Source organism: Polistes dominula, unplaced genomic scaffold (assembly GCF_049000335.1).
Source record: "Polistes dominula isolate Pdom_NZ unplaced genomic scaffold, Pdom_raw_medaka contig_23, whole genome shotgun sequence".
NCBI lineage: Eukaryota > Metazoa > Arthropoda > Insecta > Hymenoptera > Vespidae > Polistes > Polistes dominula.
Genome location: NW_028300963.1, coordinates 4,711,344 through 4,739,040, shown reverse-complemented (window position 1 = coordinate 4,739,040; position 27,697 = coordinate 4,711,344). Strand labels below are relative to the sequence as shown.

The following is a 27,697-nucleotide window of genomic DNA, read 5'->3' as shown; positions in this document are numbered from 1 at the left end:
GCATCTTGTGTTAGTTAGAGAGAGAGAGAGAAATTTTCTATGATTTTTATCAGTTAAAAGTTAAAATTAGAGAAAGTTTCGAATAGTTCTTCTTTTACGAATTTTCATACATACATACGTGTATGCATACACATGCAATGCACATTATTGTTCGTATATACTTCGTTACCAAAGCATCTCTAATTACATGAATACATTAAACAAAAGATTCGATCGATTTTTATCTTCATATAAATAATCTTCGATTTTGCATAAGAAAAAAAAATAAAGAAAAAAAAAGAATTTCACGAGCTTTCGTTTCTTCCTCTTCGATATTAAATCGTTTCAAAAGTTTCTTCCTTTTTTTTTTTTTTAGTAATTCTACGAACACAATATTTTGTAGATTGAATAATTTAAAGTATAGAAAAAGGTAAAATATAGAATAGATTTAATATTATTTATGAAAATAATGTAAAATACAACAAAAAAAAAAAGAGTTTATTACGCATGCAATATTGTTTAACTTATTATCAAAAAAAGGAAGTGATTTTTGGGACGACCTAATATTTAGAAATATGAATAAAATATTATAAAAATAGAAAAAAAAAGAAAATCGTTCAAATGATTGACATTTTCAAACGTTGTCAAAGAAAAAGTCAGTGTTTTCTCTCGATAAGTTTCTAGATTATACAATTTTCGTAAGCGTTCTTCTAGAACGACGATACGAACCACTGTCACCACTGCCATCACTATACCGATGGACGACGTCACTCGACCGAAAGGACGTAATTATCGTTCGAAGGAAATGAAAGAAAAAAAGAGAAAAGAAAATGCATCGAGTATCTCTCATTCTATGTGTGTATGGATGTATATGCATAATTATATTCTTTTAAAATAATAGTTAGAAAATTTCTCGTATAGTATCATTAACCTAATCAAAATAAATATCTATTTTCTAGAATGCACAACCCTCCAGGCACTAGGATACACAATCTAACGCGTTATATTATTGACTATTTGATTCTAATCAAATGTAAAAGTATATTTACATTTATACAAATATATTTTTATTAACAAAATATTTTTTAAGGATATTTTTTAGAATACAAAATTCTCCAAGCATTAGGATATGCAATCTAACGCGTTATATTATTGACTATTTGATTCTAATCAAATGTAAAAGTATATTTACATTTATACAAATATATTTTTTATTAATATAATATTGATAAAACGTATTAATAGAGAAAATGAATTTGTAGATTCGATCGAATAAACTTTCTACTTACGATGATAGTAAGGAGGTCGAAAGGTGTGTTCCTGTACCGACCACCTAGGTGGAAAAATGACAAAGTCGGCAGCAGCGGTGCCAGGTTTATTCGAAGGACAAGTAAGTACGGTGAAAATCGAGGGATCCTAGAGAAATTTATTAATCATAGCAATTTCATAGAGAATTCTAACTTTCTTTATAAGACAGTTAGAAATCAAACGAGAACTCTTAGTATCGATTATCATAAAAAGAAAAAAAGGCACAATCTATTCGATACTTACACAGTGATCGAAAGAAACCGAGTTGATGACCATAAATCTTTCAAGGTCGTACTTATATGGTACGTAATTCCCATGCCAAGCAACAACATCGAATGGACTGTGATCTTGAACGCTGTGAAATAATTTACCTTGAAACTTGGCAATTATTTTGTAATCGGTTTCACGATCTTCGAAGCAAGCAATCGGAGTTTGAAAATCTCTTGGATTGGCTAAACCATTGGCACCTGGATCAAAATCAACATTTTAATAATTCATTGGAAATAAAACACAAGACGATTTTACAAATACTTATACATATATCTATTAATATGAAAATGTATTCAATTTAACCGATTGGTCCCAAATCTGGAAGTTGGAAATGATTATCGAAGACCTCGAGAATGTAACCTCTGGATGGACCAAGAACCGTTACGGAGAAACGCATTCCTTGCTGAATAACACATATTTCATTGGGTTCGCATCGGATTTTGCCGAATTCAGTGGTTATCAACAGAACACCTAACTGTGGTACTGTAAACATACAAAATCAATATATAAATATATTTGATTGTTTAATCCATTAACTGGCAGATATATTTAGAGCATCTTGCAATGGGTGCCAAGGTTTTATTTTAAAGAATACATGAAATTTTTTCAAAATATAATAATATTAAGTTACCTGATATAATAATTATAATGGCATTTACAATAATTGATAATTAATGTTTTTTATACCATATTTAGAAAACGCATATACTTCAATATCTCCATTCGAACATAAATGGAATTAGGCGACTTTCAAAATAAATGGCTCTACTGTACATCGGAAATAACCAAAAAACGTGCAGCTAAGCCAAAAAATGTTTACTTCTTTGATTGAATTATCAAATTTTTGTTCTATTTATTATTGACATTAACTATAATTATAAAAAACAAAACGTCTACATATGTGGCCAAGGAAAGTAAGGAATTTCCGGGTTCCTAATTCCAATTAATAATAATAATAATAATAACAATAATAATAATAATAATAATAATAATAATAATAATAATAATAATAATTAAAATTACGTACCAATTAAGAAATCTCCATCGGCGTTATAAAAAGCTTTATCTTTCATCGATGAGTTGCAAAGATAAACGTGTATGGCAATTCCTTGACGAACGCGACAATCGCCACCCCCGCAAATCGTATTAAGTCCTTGAACGAAATCAATTTGATGATCTTGTCTTGTTGGTAAATCAAATGGTTTCCATCTCAATTGATTTGGATCAGGTTCCATGCAGTTCCAATCGTAATCGAGATGACCAACATCTTTTTCTATTAATTTTTGAAATGGTTCGTGAACTACAGACGGCCTGATTCGATAAAGCCAAGATCTTTTATTTTGCGAACGTGGTGCTAAAATGTTAAGACAAATGAAATAAACTATTATACAGATAATATATTTATTTTCTATATGAAATATTAAAATGAGACAAAATTTGAACATACCTGTAAAAGCAGTACCAGAAAGTTGTTCAGCGTATAATCCGTAAGGACATTTTTGTGGATTATTTTGTCCACGGGGTAAAGATCCAGGACATCGTTTATCCTCGCTTGAAAATTCACAACCAAATCCTGACAAATACTACGCGAGTAACGGAAAGGATGACAGGTGGGGGAGGGGGGGGGTAGATAAAAAAAATATTTATTCTAAATTATATATTAATTTAAAAAAAAAAAAAATGATTTTATACGTGTAATATAAACAAATTGAAAAAAAAAAAAATACCTTTAATTCTTCTTGCTGCATGATGATCGTTTAGGTTTCTTTTAATAATAATAACTGAACACTCCCACAGACATCTCTCATTTTATATAGATTGTGATATGCAAAATATGTTTATTGGAATAACCGTATCGTCCAATAGCGTGCACGTATACGTGAAGGCACGGCTAGTACAGAAAACAGGTTTTCGTTCGATTTCATCGAATAAACAATGTTTACAACGTCATTAGAATTGATATAAATAATTAAAACAAGATCTAAAGATCGAGGTGTTCAAGTTTTGTCTCATTTTTTTTCCTTTTGGTTTGTTTTTTTTTTCTTTTTCTTGAAAGCTTTTTTATAATAATAATAATAATATATTCGTAGTCTCATCGATATCATCATCTTTTTTTTTCGAAATATTTCGGATTGTTCGATCTTTTTCGAATGCTTGAAAAAAAAAAATGAAAGAAAAATATAAAACAATAAAACCAAAAGAGAGAGAGAGACAGTGAGAGAGAAATAGAGAAAGAGAGAGAGAGAGAGAGAGAAAGAGATACACAAATCTTTTCTCGTTTTATCTTATCTATCGTGTTTTACGAGAGATTATCGTACGTCACGCAAACCTCATCGAACACACTAACAATCTATATGAGATTTCTAACGAAATCGATATTTAACGCGTAACTCTGAAGATATGAGGTAAGAGTATTATATTAAACAAAAAAAAAAAAACAAAAAAAATAAAGGATCATTAAGCACATGAGAAAGAAATTCTCTTTATTCGCAAGATCGCGTGTGTCATAATCATTATTATAACTAATTCGTAAGTGAAACTTCTTCTCGAGTTTTTCGTTATATTCACTTTTACTTTGTAACATTTCAAATTCCTTTAATAATTTTCTACAAATTTTCTTTCTTTTTCTTATTCTTTTTCTTTCCTTCTTTCCTTTATTCTTTCCTTCTTTTTTGTGTTTCTCTCATAAATATCTATCTTGCAATTAATAATTATAAATGATATGAAAAACGAAGATAGGAAAAAAACGTGTTTAAAATGCAGTTAATATATATACATGTTTACTGCATTATATATACGTTTTATTATATATATATATATAATATTTATTTATATATTTATTAGTAAATATTTATATTATTTATTTATATTATTAGTTTATTATTATGTATTAATATTTATTATATATATTTATATATATTTATTATTATATATTTGTATTATATATTTATATTTATATTTTTATATTTATTTATTTATTTATTTATTTATTTATTTATTTCCAGGTATACCCCTTTAGGGTGTTTACCCCGAAGGCCCCCCCTACATGTTTGTTCCCCTTGACAATTATTTATATTTTTATATTATATATTTATATTTATATTTTTATATTATATATTGATATTATATATTTATATTATTTATTTATATTATATATTTATTATTATATATAAATATTTATTGTATATATTTATATATTTATGAGAAAGATATTGATCATGAAAAGTAATCGTTAAAATTGTTCACATTTCTTCGATTTAATTCTAGTTATTGTTAGTGAAAACGAAAACGATTTATCCATATGAATTCTCGCGTGTTATACTGACCATAAGATATTTCCTTTTGCAAATACATCTTACTGACCAATCTCTAATCGGTAAAACTCACTAACTCGAGATTTTCACTTCGTTGGAAGAACCATTAGTTACTGTTAGGTGAAACACATTTGAGTCACGCGAATCGTGTCGTTGTATAGTTTTGCTTCTGTTCTTATTTTTTTTTTTTATCTTTTGCATTTTGTTTATCATCTTCTCGTGTTTTTCTCATCACGAAATACTAGAAGAGACAAGTGTAATGACAACAAAAAATAATCCTGAGTGCCCCTCCCTTCTAATTTATTTATTGTGAGCCAAGTAACAACGGTTCAAGGCCAATGATATTTCATTACATATACAAGAACGTGCTCGCGATAAAATCGATAAAGAAAGAAAGAAAAAGAAAAAGAAGAAAAAGAAGAAGAAAGAGAAGAAAAAATAAATTACAAAAATTACATGAATGCCGATCGAGAAAGGCCGTTTTGAAATGAAAATCATGACTCACGGGTGCACGGTAAATAAAGTCATTTGATATAACGTGTTTATTAAAACACACACATATACATACATTGTTCTTATCTTTTTGTACAAATGTGATATTTATTCGTTGATTTGTTTTCATGAAACTTCTTTCAGTTTTATTTTTTTGGTTTCTGTTACATATTTGTATTCTTTTATTGAAACAACATTTGAAAATTTTCATTTAATTTTCGTTTCTTTTTAATAACAGAAAAATTGTATTTATTATCCCTAGTAGCACAAAATATTGAAAAATATTGAATGCACGTGTGTATTTAATATTAATATTAATACTTATATTAATTACTAATTAATTATTTATTCATCTAATTTATTATTATTAATAATAATAATACTAATTAATAATAAACTCTTTACGGCACAGAATTTCAGATAATAAAATAGCCTTAGGTTGCATAGAGAAATTTGATTACGTTTTAAATGAAATAAAATTGGTATATTTTTTGATGAATAAAAATAATATATAACATAATGTAAAAACATAAAAAAAAAATAAAATTAATTTGCTTTGATAATTTTCGAGATGGGACTAAAAATGTCCCACCGTGTATTACGATGTATCAAAAAAGATGGGACACTTTTAATCCCACCGTGCCTCAAAGAGTTAATATTAATATTATATTATTAAATTTAATATTAAAAAAAGAAAATCAATATGTCTTTTTAATATTAAATACACATGTGTTCAATATTTTTCAATATTTTGTGCTACTAGGGATTATTATTACGTCATGTGACACGATTTATTGAACGATAATTAATAATCGTTAATCCATGATTAGGATTTTAAAGAAAGATTCAATGACAACAGATGGAGAACGTGAGATGGATCGTAGATCTCAGAAACCAACCAACCAACCAACTAACCAACAAAATGGGACCTCACTTATTCAATGATTTCGCAATAAAGTCATAACGACTGGTTTTCCTTTAGAACGATCGAATCAACAACGTTTACAAGTTGCTTATACAAGTCAGAACGGGAAGAAATTCTTAAGAGAAGGAAAAAGAGAGAAAGAGAGAGAGAGAGAGAAAGGGTAAAATAAAAAAAAATAAAAACATCAGATATATGGATTTTTAAACGTCACTAAAAAAGACTTCTGAAAGTAATCGTTGTTTACGCCCGCTGTCATAGTATCACACATGTTCCAAATTTTTCCTAACCAAACAGGAATTAAGAACGAAAGATTAGAGAGTTCGATTATACTTAAAGTAAGTAAAAAAAAAAAGAAAAAAATCAAATCAAATGAATTTATTTCTAATCAGTTTAATGAGGTTAAACGAGAACGAAAATGAACGTTCTCTAATTTCATGTTGATTCAATACGATCTTTTTCGATAGGTGATAAATCAATTTACGTATCGTTTGACGTTCTAGTTTTTTTCCTGTTTACAAAAAAAGAAAAAAAAATTTTAAAAAGTATATTACGCAATCTAATAAGAAAAATTTTATTGGAAGTGTAAAACTTAGGGAAATATAAGAAAAAAAATTTAAAAAAAACGGAGGGAATAAAAATTTGGTCAACTTTTCACTTTCCTTCTCTTCGTTTAACGATATTTAATTCGTTTAATGTAAACGACCATTTCGTGTTAACATTACTCGAACGCTTTCAGTTATCGCCATTCGACCAAACTGCCCAGTGAAAGGTAAAACGAATGATGATGGTATATATGTATACATACCTTTGTATACATAGATGTACGAGTATATATATATATATATATATATATATATTGTGTGTGTGTGTATGTTAGTAGTGTGATATTAGTCCAAAGAATTTTACAGTAGGTTTCCATTACTATTTATTAACGTCGCATATATGCATGCACGAAAGTTACGACGATATAAAAGAATATTCGCGTTATTATGGTGACTTTAATGCCCGAACAAGCGCCAGTTCTTGCTACGTTTTCTCTAGTACCTACCATTACTATTACTATTACTATTACTATTACTATTACTATTACTATTACTACCACTCTAACTATAATACTATTCCCACTACTACTACTACTGCAATATAAGTAAATAAGTAAGTAAGTAAGTAGCTACATACTTCTATATTATTTACGATGCGTTGACATAATCGTTTTAAATGAATTAAATTCTCTTTCGACAAAAAAAATAATAAAGAACACACAAACTCGTAAACATGTCGAAGACTAATCATAACTTCATTCACCTTTAGATAATTATTGTTAAACTTTGTATCTTTACAGTGTTGTAACCAATATCTATGGATACAAATGTTTATGTGAAATTAAACTAATCTCATGTGAATCGTATAAATTTATTTCTTTGAAAGATGTAATACAAACACGTCCATATATATAATATTTAATATTATTTATTTTTTAATATCTAATTAAATTTAATTATTATATATTTTTTAAATTATTTTTATTTGTAATTAATATTTAAAATAATTTTATTATATATATAATACATAATATATATATACATATATATTAATTATATAATAATAATAAATATAATATATATATATATAGGTAAGTAACATACATGTAAACGCATACAGTACTCACGTATCATTGAAATGTTAAAATAAATGTCTTCGAACTGGGGGGTAAAAGCAGGAAGGGGGAGGAGGATTATATTTTACAGTTAGAGTAGGTTCGGAGATTCTTCTTTCTATCTCTTTTAAGGAGTGTATAGAGGAACTTATAAAACGAGAGAAATATCTTGTCTCTTTCTCTCTCTCTCTCTCTCTCTTACTCTTTCACTGCATCTTGCAACACGAGAGAACTAACGGGAAATGCAGATGCACTTCGCAAAACTCGATCGAGATGCTCGTTTTCTAGGTCAAAGTACTTTCTGATTATTTTGTGTTCTTTTTTTTTCCTCTTCTCTTTTTTTTTGTTTCGTCGTCGAAATTGAATCACACGATTGGAAACGATGATGATGAGGGGGAGGGGTGATGTTACGTCATCGATTATCCATCATTTTCTCCTCGAAAACGATTAAATGCAAATTCTGTCCAATCCTATGATCGATTTGAAATAATAATTTCGATATTTAGCTTACATATTTTACCTGTTAACTGGAGAATTCCCCTCTTTAATTACGCCCCTTTTTTTATTATTTATTTATTTATTATTTATACTTATTTATACGCTAAAATTTATTTATAATTATTTCTAATATATCAATAGTATTTATACGCTAAATATACATTTTTTTTTATTTATTTATATATAAAATACGTAAAATACGTTTGACGTATTTATACGTCCCGCCCGGTAAAACCAGGGTAATTTTTGTTCTTTCTTGTTTTTTTTTATTTACTTATTCTCAAAATTCTCAAACACTATGGTTAAATATCATACAAGATGAAACTTACTGTATTTCAATGATAAATAGATAGAATTAAATGTTAATTATTCGAATTTATTGATATAATTAAATGTTAATTATTCGAATCATCATCGATCATTTTGATATTACTGTATAATAAATAATCGATAGAGATCCATAAGAATTCAAGATCATCAATAATTACAAATTAATCAATCATAATGTGTATATAAATAAGTAACAACATCTTAAATGAGTTTAATTATCCTATCGTATTATCGATATTAGTTATGATCGATGTATATCGTTTAGATTCGATTGATCTTAAATATGATTAGATAGTAATGATTATCGATGATAAATTTTTTCGAATAAATTGTCTGTGTGTGTGTGTATGTTTTTTTTTTTTTTAAATAAATCAATAGGAAATTATTTAACGAAGATGCTAAGTAAGTAACAGAAGTTGTGTGTGAAACAACAGGGCCGTATCCGGTCCCCGTCTCTCCCGGACTTGAACAATATCGAGTTAAGAGAAAAAGAGGAAGAGGAGGAGAAGAAGAAGGAGGGAAAGGAGAAGAAGGAGGAGGAGGAGGAGGTGGAAGAGAAGGTGGTGAGTCAGGTAGCGGTGGTGGCAGCAGGCAACCAGGAGTAGTAGTAATCCCTACCAAAGGTGCTTGCTTACAGTGTACACCACAACCAGTTGGTCGACTGGCGAGCAGGTGGACTCGCAGAGTCCTGGTCTACCGCTTCCTGCATTCGGTTGTCGGTTGCTCGAGTTCGTTGTCCGCGAGATTCCACCGTTGATCGTAATAGTCATTTGGTGTTGTTTTTCTTGTTTTTTTTTTTTTACCTAACCCCTTATTTTTTTATTTTTAATTTTTCTTTTACATATTTTGATTTTTTATTTTTATTTTTTTTTTTACAAGGAGAGAATATCAAAAAAGAAATTAAAAAAAAAAAGAGTTAATAGCCCATTATTTGCACTTTTTCGTTTATCATATTCGTTTCTTCTTTATTTTGTACATGTTTTTTTTTTCGTGATATCGTTTGAATATTCACAGGTATGTGTTAAATTGAATGTTATATTTGATAGGACAACCCCGATTGTTTCCGAAGTCAAATGACACAGAGAGAGAGAGAGGGAGGTTGGTCCCTGCTCGTGTTAACTCGCGTGTGATTCCGCTACGGGTCACGTAGGTGTGCTTTGTTCTCTGGAAGAACCTCGTCGACCGACGAGCCAGTTCTCGTACGCAGGTTTTATGTGAGAATCTGGTGTTCTACAAGAGAGAGAGAGAGAGAGAGAGAGAGAGAGAAAGAGAGAAAGAGAGGACGAGTAGTTCGATCGACCTCGATTGGCACGTTTCTCTCTGATCTGGGACGTTCTAATATCTCTTTCGAGATTAGTTTAAGACGAATTAGACAAATCTGACAGTACCGAGGAATTATTCTCATTCGACGATATTACCAAGAGGATTTCTTTTTTCTCTATTCCAATTATACTGATCGAGATATCGATATTTGCATGGGTGTGCACGTAAGTTAATTTTCTTTTTTTTAACGACACATATAAAAATACGATACGTTTATATATAAATTATTAGACAATATAATATAATTATTATGTATTTATTTAATTATATGTATATATTAATAATTAAAATATTTATTTATTTTAATTTAATTAATTTAATTATTAATATATTATTTAAATATATATATATATATATATATATATATATATATATATATATATATATATTTAAATAATTATTATATCTATATATATTATTATATTTACTTAGATTATAACTATTATATATAAATAATTTAATTATAAATATATTATAATATAATAATTATATCATATTAATAAATTATATATATAATAATATTAATATATTAATTAATATATTTATAATTTAATAAATATAAAATATAATATAAAATATAATAATATGATAAGATAATAAATATAATAAATATAAATAAATAATATAATAAAATATAATATAATATAATAATATATAATAAAATAATATACATATATTATATTAATATATATTTAAAATATATATATATAATACATATTATAATAATTATATTATAATAATTATATTATATTGTCTAATAATTTTTGACCCATATATGTTCGAGTAATAATAATAATAATAATCTTTAATTGATATCGTTAATCATAACATAGAATGAATAAATGATCTTGACACACCTTTTCCAAGCTCGTTAAAACCGTTCCTGCCGTTGATTTATATCGTCGTACGAAAAAGATTAGTCTTATCTGTGTAAGCTTTGCGAATATTATTAGATGTTTTATTTTTTTTCTTTTTCCTCTTATTTCACTACGTTTGACCTCGTTTATCTAATAAACTTCACTTAGGTATTAACTGACCAGCGTCCGCGGGCAAGGACGATTATAGAAAACTTCCCTATAGATTTTGCACCATTCCCACGGCATCGAAATAAATGGAACAGAAATGATTTTCAAATAAGATGATCTTCGAAATATCAAGCGTATCCGAGTCACGGAAAATTTCTATCTTTTCTTCTGATTTTTTTTGTTTTTTTATTAAAATTTTATATACAATAAAAAGTTTTTAAGAGAAATCAAGATACGGATTGTTTACGAATGATAGGATTATCTGACAATTTTTGTTCAAAGAAGTTTTATAATTTGAGATAATTTAAAATTTCGATTAATTTATCGAAGAATAATAGTCAATGTTTACAATGCAAATATTTGTTTTGTAAAATAAAAAAAAGATAGAATATATATATTCAATTATTTTAATTTAATTAATTTAATTATTTTATAAATTAATGCATTTATTTAAATTTAGTAATTTAATTATTAACATATTAATAATTTAATTAATTTTAAATATTTATATATATATATGAAATTTATAATATAAATTATATAATATATATTATAAAAATTATATATTTTTTATTTTATTTTATATAATTTAAATATTATATATATATATATATATATATAATAGAATTATATTATATAATATAAATTATTATTATATATATATATATATATATATAATAAATTTGAAAATTTGAAAATTTAAAGGCCTCCTCCCCAACACTCTACGAAATATCTAATTTCTATTATCTTATTTATTAGATATTAAAATTTATTATCTAATATCTTAATAAAACGAATATTCTTTCAGTTCGTTGAACCTATTGTGTTAAACCTTTTTTTTTTTATCTTCTTCTTTCTTTATTATATTATATTTGTATTAAAGTTTTAATGAACGTGTTTGTGTGTACGCTTGCATTAGCTAGCCTGATTCACTCATCTAATCATCTAATTGCCTTTACTATACTCCACAAACGACGACGAGTCGATGATCGTGATACTTGATCAGCGACTCGTGATTAGCAATGGTTTTAGACAGTTTAATTTTCTCTCTATCTTGAGGACTCAACTAACGGGTGTACTACTAAATTTCAACTAATCATTTTTCATTTGATTTGTTGCATTAAATAAACTACGAATATACGCATTAAAGAAACAAACGTACCACTCTACCACTTTCTCTCCTCTCTTTCTCATCTATCTCTCATCTATTTTCAACATATTATTAGATTAACTATGTAAGATAAATTTGAGATAGAGATGCTCTCTTAGAGAGTAACATACGAGTATAATAACTTCGTATACTTCATATGCATATGGTCATAAATATCAACCACTTTCTAAGTTTCCTTTTTTTTTCTTTTTTCTTTTTTTTTTTTGATGTTTTTTTTTTTGTCATTAACGCCTTTCTTAATTTTTTATTCCTAAACAATATCGTTTTAATTAAAATTATTCGAACGTATTCAATCGGGTAATATTTTCTTTCGTATTTTTTACTTTTAAACTTCTTTTGTGTAATGGAAAATGTGCATTACAACATAAATTGTTACCTAATTTATTTTTCTTTTTTTTTCTGAACACAATGATAGTTTAAATTAAATTTGTTCAAACGTAATCTTTGATAAATATTTCGTTAATTAATCTGTCATTTTTATATCCAATCAATTAATAATATTTTCTTTTTTTAGTTTTTTCTTTCGTATATTTGTATTATTAAAATTCTCGTTGGAATAGAAAATGTACATTGCAACAAGAATGATTCTTTAATTTCTTTCTTTCTAAACAATATTGTTTAATTATGTTTGTTGGAACGTAATCTTTGATAAATATTTCGTTAATTAATCTGTCATTTTTATATCCAATCAACGGATAATATTTATCTTTTCTTTTGGTTGTTTCCTTCTCTTGTAGATTTTTTACTTTTAAATTCCCGTTGCAATGTAATCCTTCTCTTAAGTTTACTTTCATTTAAAAGGTCTACGAGACAGTAAAGCATAGGCAATTGTCCTGCATCGGTGCATACGAATTACACACAGACGACACACTATCTTCTTTTACTCTTCTTCTTCTTCTGATTATTATTATTATTATTATTATTATTATTTTTCTTATTTTTCTCCTGTTTATTCTTCTTCGTCATAAAACATATGAATTCGTCGATCCGTCCTTCACCTAGTTGAGCAAAAAGCATGTCGCTTGTATGTATACATCGTATACATGAATGTACATACCTGTATGATGCAACAGGATACACAAGGTATGGGGGAGAGAAAGGATTCGAATGGACAATATTTTCCGATGTTTCGTTCATACCCATTACACTTATTTGTGCCCATAATTATGAAAGTGGTCTATAAGTCAAAATAAAAAAAAATAAAAAAACATGAGTTTATCAGTTATTACACAACGCAGCACATTATTTGAAACTAAATAAATTCAATTTAATTTGAAAACGATATTGTCAAAAATTCATATAAAGTGTTCAAATATAAATCTTGAAATATCTCGAAACAAGAGATACATGACTTAGATCACTTTCATAATTATGGACACATTTATTATTTTACGTTAACGAATATATTTTTATATATAAAAATATATAGAAGAAGAAGAAGTTTATTTTTCAGGTATACACCTTTAGGGTGTTTACCCTGAAGGACCCCCTACATGTTTGTTCCCCTTGACAATATACTTAATTCTAATTATGCCCTAATATAATATTTATATAAAAATATTATATAATATAATATATATTATATAATCCAATTATATTAATTAAATAATATTATATTTAAATTAAGTTATATTATAATTATTTTAATTATATTATATTTTAATTTAAATATAATTTTTTTTAATATCTTTATATATATATTATATATTCCAATTATATTAATTAAATAATATTATATTTAAATTATAATTACTAAATGCGATATATTGTTTAAGGTTGTTTATATTGTTTTATATTGTTTTTTATATTGTTAATATTAATATCTAATATTATATTAGGGCATAATTAGAATTAAGTATATTGTCAAGGGGAGCGAACATGTAGGGGGGGGGGGCCTTCGGGGTAAACACCCTAAAGGGGTATAGCTGAAAAATAAACTTCTTCTTCTTCTATATTTAAATTATATTATATTTTAATATATATTTTTTGTATAGATTTTAACATATATATATGTATATATATATATTATGTTATTTATGCGTAATACTTCGTTAAATCGTAACGTTGAATTTTTCGATTCTTCTTCTTTTGCTTCAAGAAAAAGAAAGATTGAGAGAGAAAGATAAAAATAGAGAGAAAGAAAAATCTTACTAAATTTATACATACTCGTTTATTATTATCGTATAAATATAAATAAGTAAGACATCTTATGAATTTTATATTCAACTTTTACTTTACAAATAAATTCGAAGAGAAATTTATTCTTCCGTTATGTTAAATCGGCCAAGACGAAATAACAAAACAATTAAAAGATACATTATATTATATTTCTTTTTTTTTCTGTTTATTTTGTTGTTGTTGTTGTTGTTGTTGTTGTTGTTGTTCTTTACGAGATATCGTTATGGTTGAATAATTTTGTCATCTTTTATAGTTTAACCGATTTAATTTATCTAAGAGAAACTATCATTAAAAAAAACTATTTATTAGCTTGTCCAATAAAATAAATGAAATATTTAATACACAAATATGAAGATTATTTATTTCATATGAGTAAATAAAACGAAAAGAGAGTTGAGAAATTTCAAAAACGGTGATAATTTCATAGTAATGTATTATAACAATTTTACACAAAGATTACACACACACACACACACAGACAATTGGTAAAATAAACAAAAACAAAAAATAAAACAATTTTCGATAAAAATAATAACAAATTGAAATATATTTGAAACAAACGTGACACTTAATCAAATGAAAAATAATGTTGTCTCAAAAAATGTCAGGTAGTAGAATAAACTATAAAATAATGTAATAAATAACGATATATATATATATATAAAAAGAAAATTGATCATAAAAATAATAAATAGGTAGGTAGATATTATTTATCATATTTCACAGTTTTCGCGAAAGTGGTCTTCTCGCATGAATAGCAGTAAGGAAGAAGATATTAATCAATATTATTTATCTACGTGTCAGAAGAGAAATTTACATTTAGGATTTACCGTACCGTTTGAAACAAACTCTATACGCGAATAGTATTTAAACTTTTAAAAGGTAATAAACACACGATGCGTAACACACACCGCAAAATATCGTATCATACATTCTCTTACAATTTGCGGTTCTTTTAAACTAATGAAAAACTTGTGTGGTTAGTCAAAGGATATAAGATAGAACGATTAGAAGATAAGCCTCCTGTGTGGCACGCGAAATATTTGCGTTAGGCTAACGACTATAACGTGAGTTAGGGTTTTCTTCACTTAACAGTACAAGATGGGCCAAAAGTTCACAACTGATTAATAACAATGAATTTATTTTTGTTTTTTTTTGTTTTGTCTTTCGTGACTAGGTATTTATCGAATATTTTTCTTTCAAACTATGAAAAAAAAAAAGATCTTTGCTTTGTAATCTGTTAAATTAAAAATATTTTAATATTAAAATTATAATTATTATTATATTAAATTAATATTTTATATTATGATTAATATTATATTAAATTAATATTATATTATAATTAATATTAAATATTATATCTATCTATATAAAATATTTTTAATTTATATATTTAATATTTTCTATATTGTAATATTTTTATATTTAAATTATATATTAAATTTAAATTTATATATATATATATTTAATATTTTATATATTTTAAAATATATATTAAAATATATTTAAAATATATATTTTAAAATAATATTAATATCTAATATTATATTAGGGCATAATTAGAATTAAGTATATTGTCAAGGGGAACGAACATGTAGGGGGGGGGCCTTCGGGGTAAACACCCTAAAAGGGTATACCTGAAAAATAAACTTCTTCTTCTATATATTTTAAAATATATATTATATATATGTATATATATATTTATTCAATTTGAAAATAAAATGTCATCTCGAGGATAGAAAAAAAAGAAAAGAAAAAAGAATTCAAATTGAATCGGAACGAAAAAATTTGCGTCCTATTTTTCAATAAGATGATATTGTATTTACTTCTCGATAAACTGTAAAACAACGTTGTCGAAACAGTTACGAGAATGACAGTGTAATAACAGTATATGTTGTTTGCTACAGTTATTCGCTAAATCATCGTTTTTGACCTGACAAACAAATAAGAAAAGAAAAAAAATAGGAAGAGAAAAGCAGAGGAAAAGAAAAAGATGATTCCTTGCGCAAGGATATTTAACAACAAAAAAAAAGAAAATAATAATAATAATAATAATAGGTAGGAGTTGAGTAAACGAGGAAAAATTAAACGATGTTTGGAAGATGTTAACGATCGATCAAATTAGATCAAAAGTTTCAGGTGTCGTTTACGTAACTTTGAAATTACGGAAGCAATTTCTTCTTTTCTTCTTTATCGTCATCATCATAGTCATCATCATTATGATCATCATCATTATCATCATCATCATTGTCGTCGTCGTCGTATTCTTCATCGTGATCGTGTTACTTCATCGACAAAGTTTCTGTCCACGAAACATTATTTCGATTACGTGACTTTCAGATCGACTAGCGAAGCTAATCGTTTGATCTCACATCAAATGTTTCATAATATGTTCTATAATCGAAATAGTGCAATACACCCGACATATTACTGAACAAAAAATATGAATAAATATGTTGAAAATTTTCATATTACACGTAGATCGTTCTAATTGAAAATTAATTCTAATCGATTGAACGAATTAATTGAATTCCCATTTTCTTATATGAGAAAGAAAAAGAGATATTATTTTAAAATATATATATTTTTATATATTATTATTTTATACATTTTTTTTAATTATATAATATTTTATATATTGTTTAAATATCTTATTTATATATTATAATATTAGTTATATATTTATAATATAAATATAAATCTATAAATATTTAAATATATATATATTTTTTTTTAAATATTATATAATTAATTTGTATAATAATATAATTAATTTATTTTTATTTATATAATTAATTTTTATATAATAATATAATTAATTTATATTTATATTAATTTATATTTATTTATATAATTAATTAATATAATTATATAAATTATACTATTATATAAAAATTATATATATATTTTATTTTTTAAAAATATATAATCTTATTTATATATTATTTATTAAAATTATATATTATAATATATTATAATATAATATATATATATTTTTTTTTAATTATATATAAAATATATATATTTTTGATTATACATATAATATATATATATATATATATATATATAATATATTTTATACATATATAAAATTATATTTATTTATTTATTTTTTTTTACCTAACTTATTTTTGTAAATTTTATATTAATGAATTTATATCGTCAAATAAAATGAAATAAAATAAAATAAAATAAAATAAAAATAAATTACAGGAGACCAACAACAAGGGTCGTACCAATGTCTCCAAGAAGATGTCGAGGGATCGATCAGGCTCGGATTATTCGGAAAATACTAGCGATGTAACAACGTGTAGCTGTATGGCAAGCTCCGTCGAGAAAGTAATTATTCACAAAAAAAAAAAAAGAAAAAAAAAGAAATATAAAAAAAAATAATAGTAATTAAGTAATCTATTTGAGAGAAAACGCGCAAATGGTTGTCCTAATTAGCATATCGATAAGATTAATTAATTAACAATTTTTCAAACAAAAAATATATATATATATTATAAGAAAATTAATGAATAATTCGTTTTTTTTTATTTTTATTTTGAATATTTGATTGACTTTCACGTAGTGTTCCTTGCGTGGTTGTGGTGGTGGTGGTGGTGGTGGTGTTGGCCTCGGCGGCGTTGGCGTTGGCGTTGGCGGTATGTTTCAAGAACCTTTTTTTCTTCATCCACCTGGATCAAGACCGAGAGATGGAATTTATATAAATCCAATGAGCGCATATATTAACGAGCCACAGAAACCAAAGGACATGGAATCCTTTTATTTGCACAGTCCTCATGATCTCGTATATACCAGGATTACGCATCTGTTCAACGACGTTGAGAAACCACGGAACGGTGTCTTGGTATCCACCACCGAACAACGTCACGTTGAGAGGAAAGACGAGACTTTAACTGGTAAAGTAGCACGTCCTAGATATCAAAATGTTAACTATGTCTCCAAATACATATACAATATATATATATATATATATATATATATATACAATTACATCTTTAATTCCTTCGAACCCGTATATGATAGATATCTTTATAAAATTATCTTATAAACATTTGTTTTTTGATGTTTTATTATTTTTCTAACTTTCCATTAACAGATAATAATCAATCGATATTATCTTTTGTCGATAGATTTAATAAATTCAATATTGATTAAATATATATATATATATATATATATATATTGTATGTATATGTATATATGTATAATATGTCTTAACAAGTATTACGACATGAACAATTTCACAAAATTATCCACTCTTTTGTTGGTAATGCGTTATTAAATCTTTTATAGACTAATATAATATCTCTCTTTCTCTCTCTTTTTTTCTTTTCTTACTTCTTTGTAATTGTCGAGCAAAGAGAACGTTTGTGTTGGTTGGGTCCACATGAAAAAGAGAGATTATTACGTGGGCAACAACGACGTTGAATATGTGCCGCGGGAAAAACGTTCTATAGAAATGCACGTGATTTGTCTCGGAACCCGTTCAACCGTTATAACACTCATGCTGAAGAGACGTTCGCTTTTCTGAACAACCATAAATACACATATATATATATATAAAATAAATATAATATAATGAAATATAATATAATAATGTCGCTAATAATCCCCTATGGTTGATGCGACATTAAATAAAGCTATATAAAAAAAATAATAATATAATAAATATTATTTTAATTATAATAAATTTATAAATTTAATATAATTATAATATTATATAATTTATATTATATTATAATTATATATTTATTATATTATAATATAATAATTAATATTATTATATTATATTCTAATTAATATTATATATTAATTATAATATTAATTATATTATATTATATTAATATTACATATTAATTATAATATAATATAATTAATATATAAATTGAGTATAATAATATAATATATTATTATTATATATATTATTTTTAATTATAATATATATAAATATAAAAATATATATATAAAATAAAAAATATATATTATTTTATTTATTATTTAATAATATTAATTATTATATAATAATATATTATTATATTATATTAGAAAGTTATATAATTATTATTATTACATTATATTATAATTTAATAATATTAATTATTATATAATAATATAGTAAATATTATATTATATTATAAAATTTTATATAATTATAATATAATAAAATAAAAATTTATAATATAATAATAAAATATATATATATATATATATTTATATGGATGTATATTTGTAAAAAAAGAAAACCGGTTATGTTATAAATATTTCTGATCGTGTTCTTTCAAATTTATTACCAAAATTTCATTAACCGTATAAAAAGATGGTCCTAAAACTCTTATGTAAATCTAAAAAACACTTAGGTGAGCCATTTTATGATCCCTTTTAGATCTTTCACGTGTTGATTTTATAAAAAAAGAGTGCGTTGTTGATGATTAACTACACAAAACTCTAACTCGATAATATCTCTGAATGATCGTTTAGGTTAACATCAAGATGAACGATGAGGTCAACATCTTCTTGTTATTTTTCACTCGGAACGTTACGGTGAAAGTTAAAGAACATTAGTGTTGTGATAGTAGTAGTAGTCTTTTTATACAACTTGGCTCACGAAACCGCAAAGATTCGCGTGATGCTCCGAGGTCTGGAATCTATATAATATTATACTATATATATATTTATATAGATATATAAATATATGTTTAACAGTGTTCTACGTACAAGCATATATATATATATATTTATATTTTATATTTATATTACATATCCGTTCCTTTTGGTTTGTTTGCAGTGAAAGTGGACGTTCACATAAACAACGGTGGTAGCTTCGGTAAAACTCATCCAGGGAACGGTCATACAGGTAGGACAGAAATCACGCGAGAAACCCCATCGGAACATGCATACGAACAAATATGTTTGAGGCAAGAAGAAACAAGTAGCGTTGGATCGTCAGGAAATAAAAAAATCATCGACAATGCTTCGGATAGTAGGTGAGTACAAATAATTATTGAAATAATTACAACAAACTGGCCATAAATTATTATCTTGTATTGTATTGAATTTATCGTTAACTTTACGAGCTAATGAATTTTATCTTACTTAGACGTTTGTTTTATTGTTTGAACAAACCAAAAGCTAACACGTCAACTATTATATTTTGTACGTTACATGGTTTGAGAAAGTGTCTGATGTTTTGTTACTCAAACGAAAGTGTAATTAACTATCGGAATTGTTAGCAAAACGAATTTTACAGAAATGATTGCCGAGGAAAGTATACAAGTATTTTTTTGTTTGTTTTTTTCTTCTTTTTTTTTTCGGGTACTATTGTGTATGTTCATTCGTTTTGTTCATTCGAACGAGTTAATCGGTTTATTTAATACGATGACTATGCAAGTGGATCTCTCTCACCGAAAGAGTCTTTCAATTCTTTCAACTTTTTTCTCAACCGATCGAATGTCGAATCAAAAGATCGTAATTTTTTTTTTTTACTTTTTTTTGGGGGGGGGGGGGGATTTTTTTTCCTTCCTTTTGTTATTCTTTTCTTTTTACAATTGATGCATAATGAATAGTTTCATTTCCTGCTCTATAAATATTATTAGAATGTTCTAAACTTTGAATTTATTTCATTACTTTCTATTTCGATGGAAAATCATTTTCACTGTGCCTAATAAATGTTTTATATTTCAACATTTTTCTTTTTTTTTTTTCTTATATCTACAATTTACATTAGATACGAAACTTCTAATTCACAGATTTACATTTAATCGAATAAATTGAAACATTTATTTCACGATTTACAATTTTTTATCTGAAATCTCGTCGTACGAGTATATAATATAACGTAAACATTTTGTAATATAACCTAACGAGATTTATTTTATTTTTCAAAAGAAAAATATTAACACTTTTCGGATGCATGTCTAGTCTTAGCTACTAAAACCTTTTTGCCGTTCTGGTCGTATATCTGCTCTCAGCATCCATACAAAAAACCGTGCTAATTTTTTATACATATAAATATATTATATATAAAATATATATTTTGTTATAAATATATTTTATATATTATATATTATTATATTTATATTATTATTATATATATATATATATATATATTAATTTCGACCACTACGATACCCATGTCCAAATTGAATACGTCCGAAATGAGTTAATAAATAAATAAAATTTGATTATTCGCACGCCCTAATTAATAATTCAATATAATATTACTTAAAACAAAAATAAACGATATCTTTCTTATTGTTCTTTCTGAGTTTGAAATATTTATAATTTAATATAATTTCAAGGAATCATAATATACGTGATACATAATCGAGATAAGAGTTTTATAATAAAAGAAAATAAAAACATATACTACAGGTGTAGTAGCTGTGGTCAGCGTAAACGGTAATCGTCTTTCTCTCTGTATCTCTTTTTTTTTATCTCTTTCTCTTTCTCTCTCTCTCTCTCTCTCTCTCTCTCTCTCTCTCTCTCTCTCTCCCAAGAGAAAAGATAAGTCGCGATCGCGAAATATAAACGGTTGGAAGGTAGCTGGTAGAGTGAAATCGTCATCGGGGCGTCGTTTAAGTCGGTTGTGTTAGTTTGTAAAATGTTATCTAATAATTTCTCGCGGTATGGTTTGAATTTCGTAAGAATCAAGGTAACGAAAAATATTCGTCAAAGATAGAAAAAGAGAAAGAGACAGACAGAGAGAGAAAGAGACAGATTGGTTGATACGATTTAATATCGATAGATAAAAATATTCCGTTCAACGAACTTTACAGCCGATCAAGAAAAACCAATCGACGATACAGTAGATCGAGTAGTGCCAGTGAATCTTCGAATATGAGCAGTGAAATACATTGTTTTTCATCAACTACGTCAACACCGTCATTGTCTCGTAACAGTAGCAACGAACGAATCAATAAATCAACCAAAATCAACGCCGACATTTTGCATGGTAAACAATTATTGAATTATTTTATTTTCTTGCTTTTCTTGCTTTTCTTTTTTTCAAATTGAAAATACAGGCAGCCCTCAACTTTCGCGATTTCTACTTTTGCACATTGTTAAAGATTCAACTGTTTAATCCTCTATGATCGAATGTCTCCTCTCAGGGGACATCAGACTGGCCATCAGATGACATTGTTCGGATAAAGAGAACAAAACAATTTCAATCTTGCATTAAGTCGTGCGTCAACGTGTTGTGTGTTTTGCTAATTTAGATAAATACTTTAAAACAAAATGTTTGGTGCTAAATATTCTTTTACATCCCACTACTTTTGAACATTCAACATTCTCACACACTTTTAGGAACCAATTATGTGCGAAAGTCGAGGGCCTACCGTATACTTCTTTCTCTTCTGTTATTTGAAAATGAACGAAATTGAGATTACAACGTGTTCAGTTTTGTTTTATCTAATCTGGTTTGATCAATTCCCTGAACAAACGAATGAACAAATGTCGTCGTCGTCGTCGTCATTGTCTTCTTTGATAATATTCGAAATAATAATATTGATTTGTATTTAATTGGTAAAATTTTATAGAAAGGAAAGAGTCGTCTACGAACCAAGTGGAAAGTGAAAAGGAGATAAGGCCAAGCAATAATAGTGGACCCAGGTAAGTAGGCTAAATCGATGAACATTGAGAGAAAAACGATCGATCGCGAAAGTAGACCGAATCGAGAATTACCTACTTGCACCGATATATATATCTATATATATATATGTATATAATTCTTTCTAAAAATTATCGTTATTTTATTATGATTATTATTATTATTATTATTATTATTACTATTATACATCCGGTATATTATAATATTATAAGTATCGATAGATACGACATCCACGAGCCGATGATACCTATCATCCTGTTAACAGAATCAAATCAAATCGTAGATCTAATCAAATAGAATAAAAAAAAAAAAAAGAATAAAAGCCAAGAGGATATCGTGAAACACTTTCATACAGGATGACAGTAATCGTAAAACTTTGAAATCAAAATCAATCTATATGTATCTATATATTCATATATATTTATATAATATTAATAATTTAATAATATTATTAATTAATATTAATTATTTAATGTTAATATACAAATATATATTATATTAAATATAATTTATTATATAATATAATAATTATAATATAATATATTAAAAAAATATAATAATATAATATATATATATATTTATATGACAATTTTTTTTTTCATTTTTTTTTGAAATATCATCTTTTTACTTTTTGTCCAGTTTCACCAAACCTCCACCCCCGCCACCTCCCCCACCGCCAGACAGAGAGGACGTCGTAGTATTAGTTGTGAATTCTAAACAAAATGGTGAAAGCAATAACGAGAAGAAGGATGGTAATGACAATGGCGAGGAGAACAAAACTGGAAACGGTAACGTCTTCTTCTTTCACGTTAATTACGGTCATTATTGTCTTTACTACTTTTATTTATCGCGAATATGCTAACAAAAAATAAAAAAAAAAATAAAACAGATAAGGAAAAAAGAATATAATGATAATAATGGAATGTATGAAGGAAGTGCATCGATAATGATTGATATTTATCGTGATCTATAAGATCTCGATCTCTCTCTCTCTCTCTCTCTCTCTCTCTCTCTCTCTCTCTCTTTCTCTTTCGAGGAAGTAAATCATTCGAGCGCAACTCCGTTTGAAAAGAATTTCCGAAGTTTTACATCGAAAGCGTCCTCATCGTGTAAAATATAGATAATTTGGTCGATTCGCTCGACAGAATTTCCTCACAATACGCGCACGTGCACATGTGCGTGTGCATGTGCATGTGCATACGCACGTGTGCACAGAATTATACTTATTTACTTGTAATACTCGGACCCCTTTCTTTTCCGCATAGACTCACCAATAACTTTACACGTCCTTGCAAAATACGTATATATATATGTATATGTATATATGTATGTATCCGCGTTTCATTTACCATCGATAATATATTATCTGATAAAAAACATAGGTGCTGTTTTATACATTACCGTTGTATAAACTCATTTTTGTATCATTTAATACAAGATCATATAGAAACTTGTTTGGCAACCATTAAACTTTTTATGTTTGTTATATCTATAAAAATTTATTTTCTTGAAATGACGAAAGATTACATTTCTTTCGGTATGATTGCTCTTACAGAGAGTAAGACAAGTTATACAAACGAGTAATAATGTCGTAAAACTTAATACAGATATACCGTTGTTACATTCTTTAAAGAGAAAAAAAAAAGACTTTAGCGTGAAAATAATATCTGAAGATAGATAGATAAATAGATAGATACTTAGATACTAATTCGCCAATTAATAGGAAGATGACGTGAGTCGAGTAATAGAGACGTTAATTAGAAGTAACAGCAGCAGTAGCAGCAGCAACAACAGCAGCAGTAGCAGCAAAAGCAAAGTACACCAGTTGGTAATCGGTTGGCACCCAATTTAGGGTGCTTCGTTGGCCTTTTAATTAAAACTGTTAGCGGATCACGAGCACGGACACTTACTAGACCATGTCGATCAACAGGCATATAATATACTTACCTAGATTTCACTTACTTGGTGTACCCAAGTCAATGTCCACATGCATACTCACACATTGATTCAAACATGTAGCGCGTATAGTTTGTAGAGTAAAGTCTCTTAAGCACAGAGATATAATGAATCTTCTATCTCCCTACCACTTTTCTCTCTGTCTCGGAACAGCGACCAACAAGAGCGACGTATCCTGCGGCGAGCATCAACAGCCGGAAGTTCCTCCTGCCAGTCCACCCGCGGACGTCGAAGAAATTAAGACGATTCAGACGTCTCACTTGATAAACAGACATATGGTGCTACCGTTCATACCACCAAAGTTTGCCAACGCGGCCGATTCGGATACACTTTTGAAACCATCGGAATATCTTAAAAGTATTTGTAAAAACGTTTCGAAGAATACCCTTTCTAAAGCAAGGTCGGTGTCAAATTTATCATTTATCTGATTATATTCAATTTGTTTATTAGTATTATCATTCTTTCGAGACGAATGATCATTTTTACAGATCTGTCGACAATTTAGATTGTCAGGGAAGGGATACCGAGGAAGAGGAAGAACAACAACACCAACAACACCAACAACAACAACAACAACAGGAACAAAAGAACGAAAAAGAAAAAGAATCTCCACCAGGACCACCACCACCTCCGTTATCCCCATTACAAAAATCTCGCGGCATTCCAAATTGTAATAATACCAACGCAACAACACCTAGTCCATCAAACGAATCTGAGAATTCGAAATCACCTCAGCAACCATTAGCGACCATTAGTATTCAAGATCTCACGAGTATTCAATTGAGAAGAACTAATACAAAAATGAATGCAACTAAAACGTTCTCCGCTCCGCCACCTCGTAGCGCCTCGATGACAAATGGTACGGTTTATGGGAAAGTTATAGTCATCGCGATCATCTATTTTATTATAATGACATCATTATTCACATTTCGTATTTTTACAGTCTCGGAACCGTTCTTCGTTCAGAAAACAGACTTGATAGCTGAATTAAAGAGAACAAAGGATATACCGGGCATAAAAAAACTCAAAGTGGAACGAGCACAGGTTGAAAAGACTCAAGAACAAAATTTAATATCCGAAATTAGCAAGGCTTTTAGCGTGTCCAACTTTGTTGACCAAGTAAGTTAAAAAAAAAAAAAAAGAAAGAAAGAAAAGAAATAAATTATAAATTCATTATACCTTGGTCACAATTTTACAGTTAAGTTGAAATTTCTCTTTTTCGTTCTGCTAGATCCCAGAAAAGGACAGTTCGGGGAATGTGATACCAATATGGAAGAGGCAGATGTTGGCGAGGAAGGCTGCTGAAAGAGCTAAAAAGGAATTAGAAGAGCAAATAGCTAGAGAAAACGAAGAAAGGAGACAGAAAGCGATACCACCGTGGAAGAGACAGTTGTTGGCGAAAAAAGACAACGAAGATAAAAAGTAGGACCCGATAGATAGCAAACGAGTTTTGTTTCTCTTTCACAATTTCAAATATTACTTTCATTTTACCTTGATATTTAATCAGTGACACATTTAATACGAATATTTAAATGATTTCTTTAACATGCAGGATTAACAACAATCACGTCCAATCAAACGCAACGATCGTACCAGCCGTAAAAATAGAAATTGCACCTAAGAGGGACTCTTCGCCAGCCACCATCGGTTGCAACAACCGAAAGGAGGAAAAAAACGATAATAACACGGATGAAAAAGGAAACGACACTAGGGATGATGATTCCGATGATGGACAAATAATACCGTGGCGAGCTCAATTGAGAAAAACGAACAGTAAACTGAATATTCTCGATTAGCCGTATTGTTCAACGAAATATTTAAACAAACGGGATTACGCAAACATGATTCATTTTATTCAATTACGAATTAATTGTTTTGCGATTTCCTAATGTTTTTTTTTTTTTTCGTTTATTTATGTTAAGGATTACGTATAATTTGTGGTCGTTCGATAAGGATAAGGATAATTTCCTTCACCGACGTCCTTTCTTTATCAGGGGTGCTCTCGAATCTTGCAAGATCGACGCAGAGTGATAATCTTTTAATGATATTTGTTAATTGTTATAAACCGAATGATGAAAGTTCGTATGATTGAAGTATGATTATTAAATATTGAAACAGAGTGAAAATATCTGTTTCGTTGTTGAAACGTATTTTTAAAATACAACGAATGAATGATCGAATGATTGCGTGTTTTATCAAATCGACTAGTTCAATAGGAAGGTATTTTGTATTTACATAGGGAACTTTTCTTCAACAAGGTGCGCGATAATGTCTATGTATATAAAAAATAAGTCAAACTTGTCTACCTTATATATATATATATATAGATATAGATATATATATTTCGATCAAAAATACTATTATACTTTATTCAAATTGAATTCATGTGACCTATTTCCAGGACTACTTCAAAGAAGGAGAATTTTTCTTTTCAGACACAATGATTTTAGTATCTCATTATGTACATTATTTTATCAAACATTATCGATTGAATTTCAAAAATATAATTCAATTATTTTCACCTTATTCGTCGTATACGAAATTTGGTACATTTTAGAAAACGCAAACATAAACAGTAGTAGATTGAGTAGCATACATATTTATGAGGTTTTACAAAAATGAAGGATATGTAAATAAAAATCATTTTGCATATA

The 27,697-nt window shown here is 27.2% G+C and overlaps 2 protein-coding genes across 5 annotated transcripts in view; one reads left to right on the top strand and one right to left on the bottom strand.

Annotated features, from left to right (window-relative positions):
* Window positions 1-25,312, bottom strand: part of hgo (homogentisate 1,2-dioxygenase) — a 26,298-nt gene extending 986 nt beyond the window's left edge. The window contains exons 1-7 of one of the 4 annotated variants that reach the window (XM_089172553.1): window positions 25,172-25,312; window positions 3,285-3,448; window positions 3,005-3,140; window positions 2,585-2,911; window positions 1,861-2,040; window positions 1,531-1,754; window positions 1,269-1,395 (exon numbers count right to left, since the gene is read on the bottom strand). In XM_089172553.1, coding sequence (XP_089028679.1) covers window positions 1,269-1,395; window positions 1,531-1,754; window positions 1,861-2,040; window positions 2,585-2,911; window positions 3,005-3,140; window positions 3,285-3,305 — 1,015 coding nt within the window. In that variant the 5' untranslated portion in view covers window positions 3,306-3,448; window positions 25,172-25,312. Of the gene's footprint in view, window positions 1-1,268; window positions 1,396-1,530; window positions 1,755-1,860; window positions 2,041-2,584; window positions 2,912-3,004; window positions 3,141-3,284; window positions 3,449-24,784 lie in introns of all 4 variants that reach the window. The other 3 variants (XM_089172552.1, XM_015319721.2, XM_089172551.1) reach the window with 3 other exon arrangements.
* Window positions 9,039-27,697, top strand: f (espin protein forked). The gene is made up of 13 exons (XM_015319716.2): window positions 9,039-9,532; window positions 9,820-10,260; window positions 17,684-17,809; window positions 18,045-18,375; window positions 20,265-20,463; window positions 22,255-22,430; window positions 23,017-23,089; window positions 23,727-23,875; window positions 25,197-25,443; window positions 25,532-25,902; window positions 25,987-26,162; window positions 26,275-26,465; window positions 26,596-27,697. The coding sequence occupies exons 2-13, from the start codon at window positions 10,249-10,251 to the stop codon at window positions 26,837-26,839; spliced, it is 2,295 nt and encodes a 764-aa protein (XP_015175202.1). The 5' UTR covers window positions 9,039-9,532; window positions 9,820-10,248; the 3' UTR covers window positions 26,840-27,697.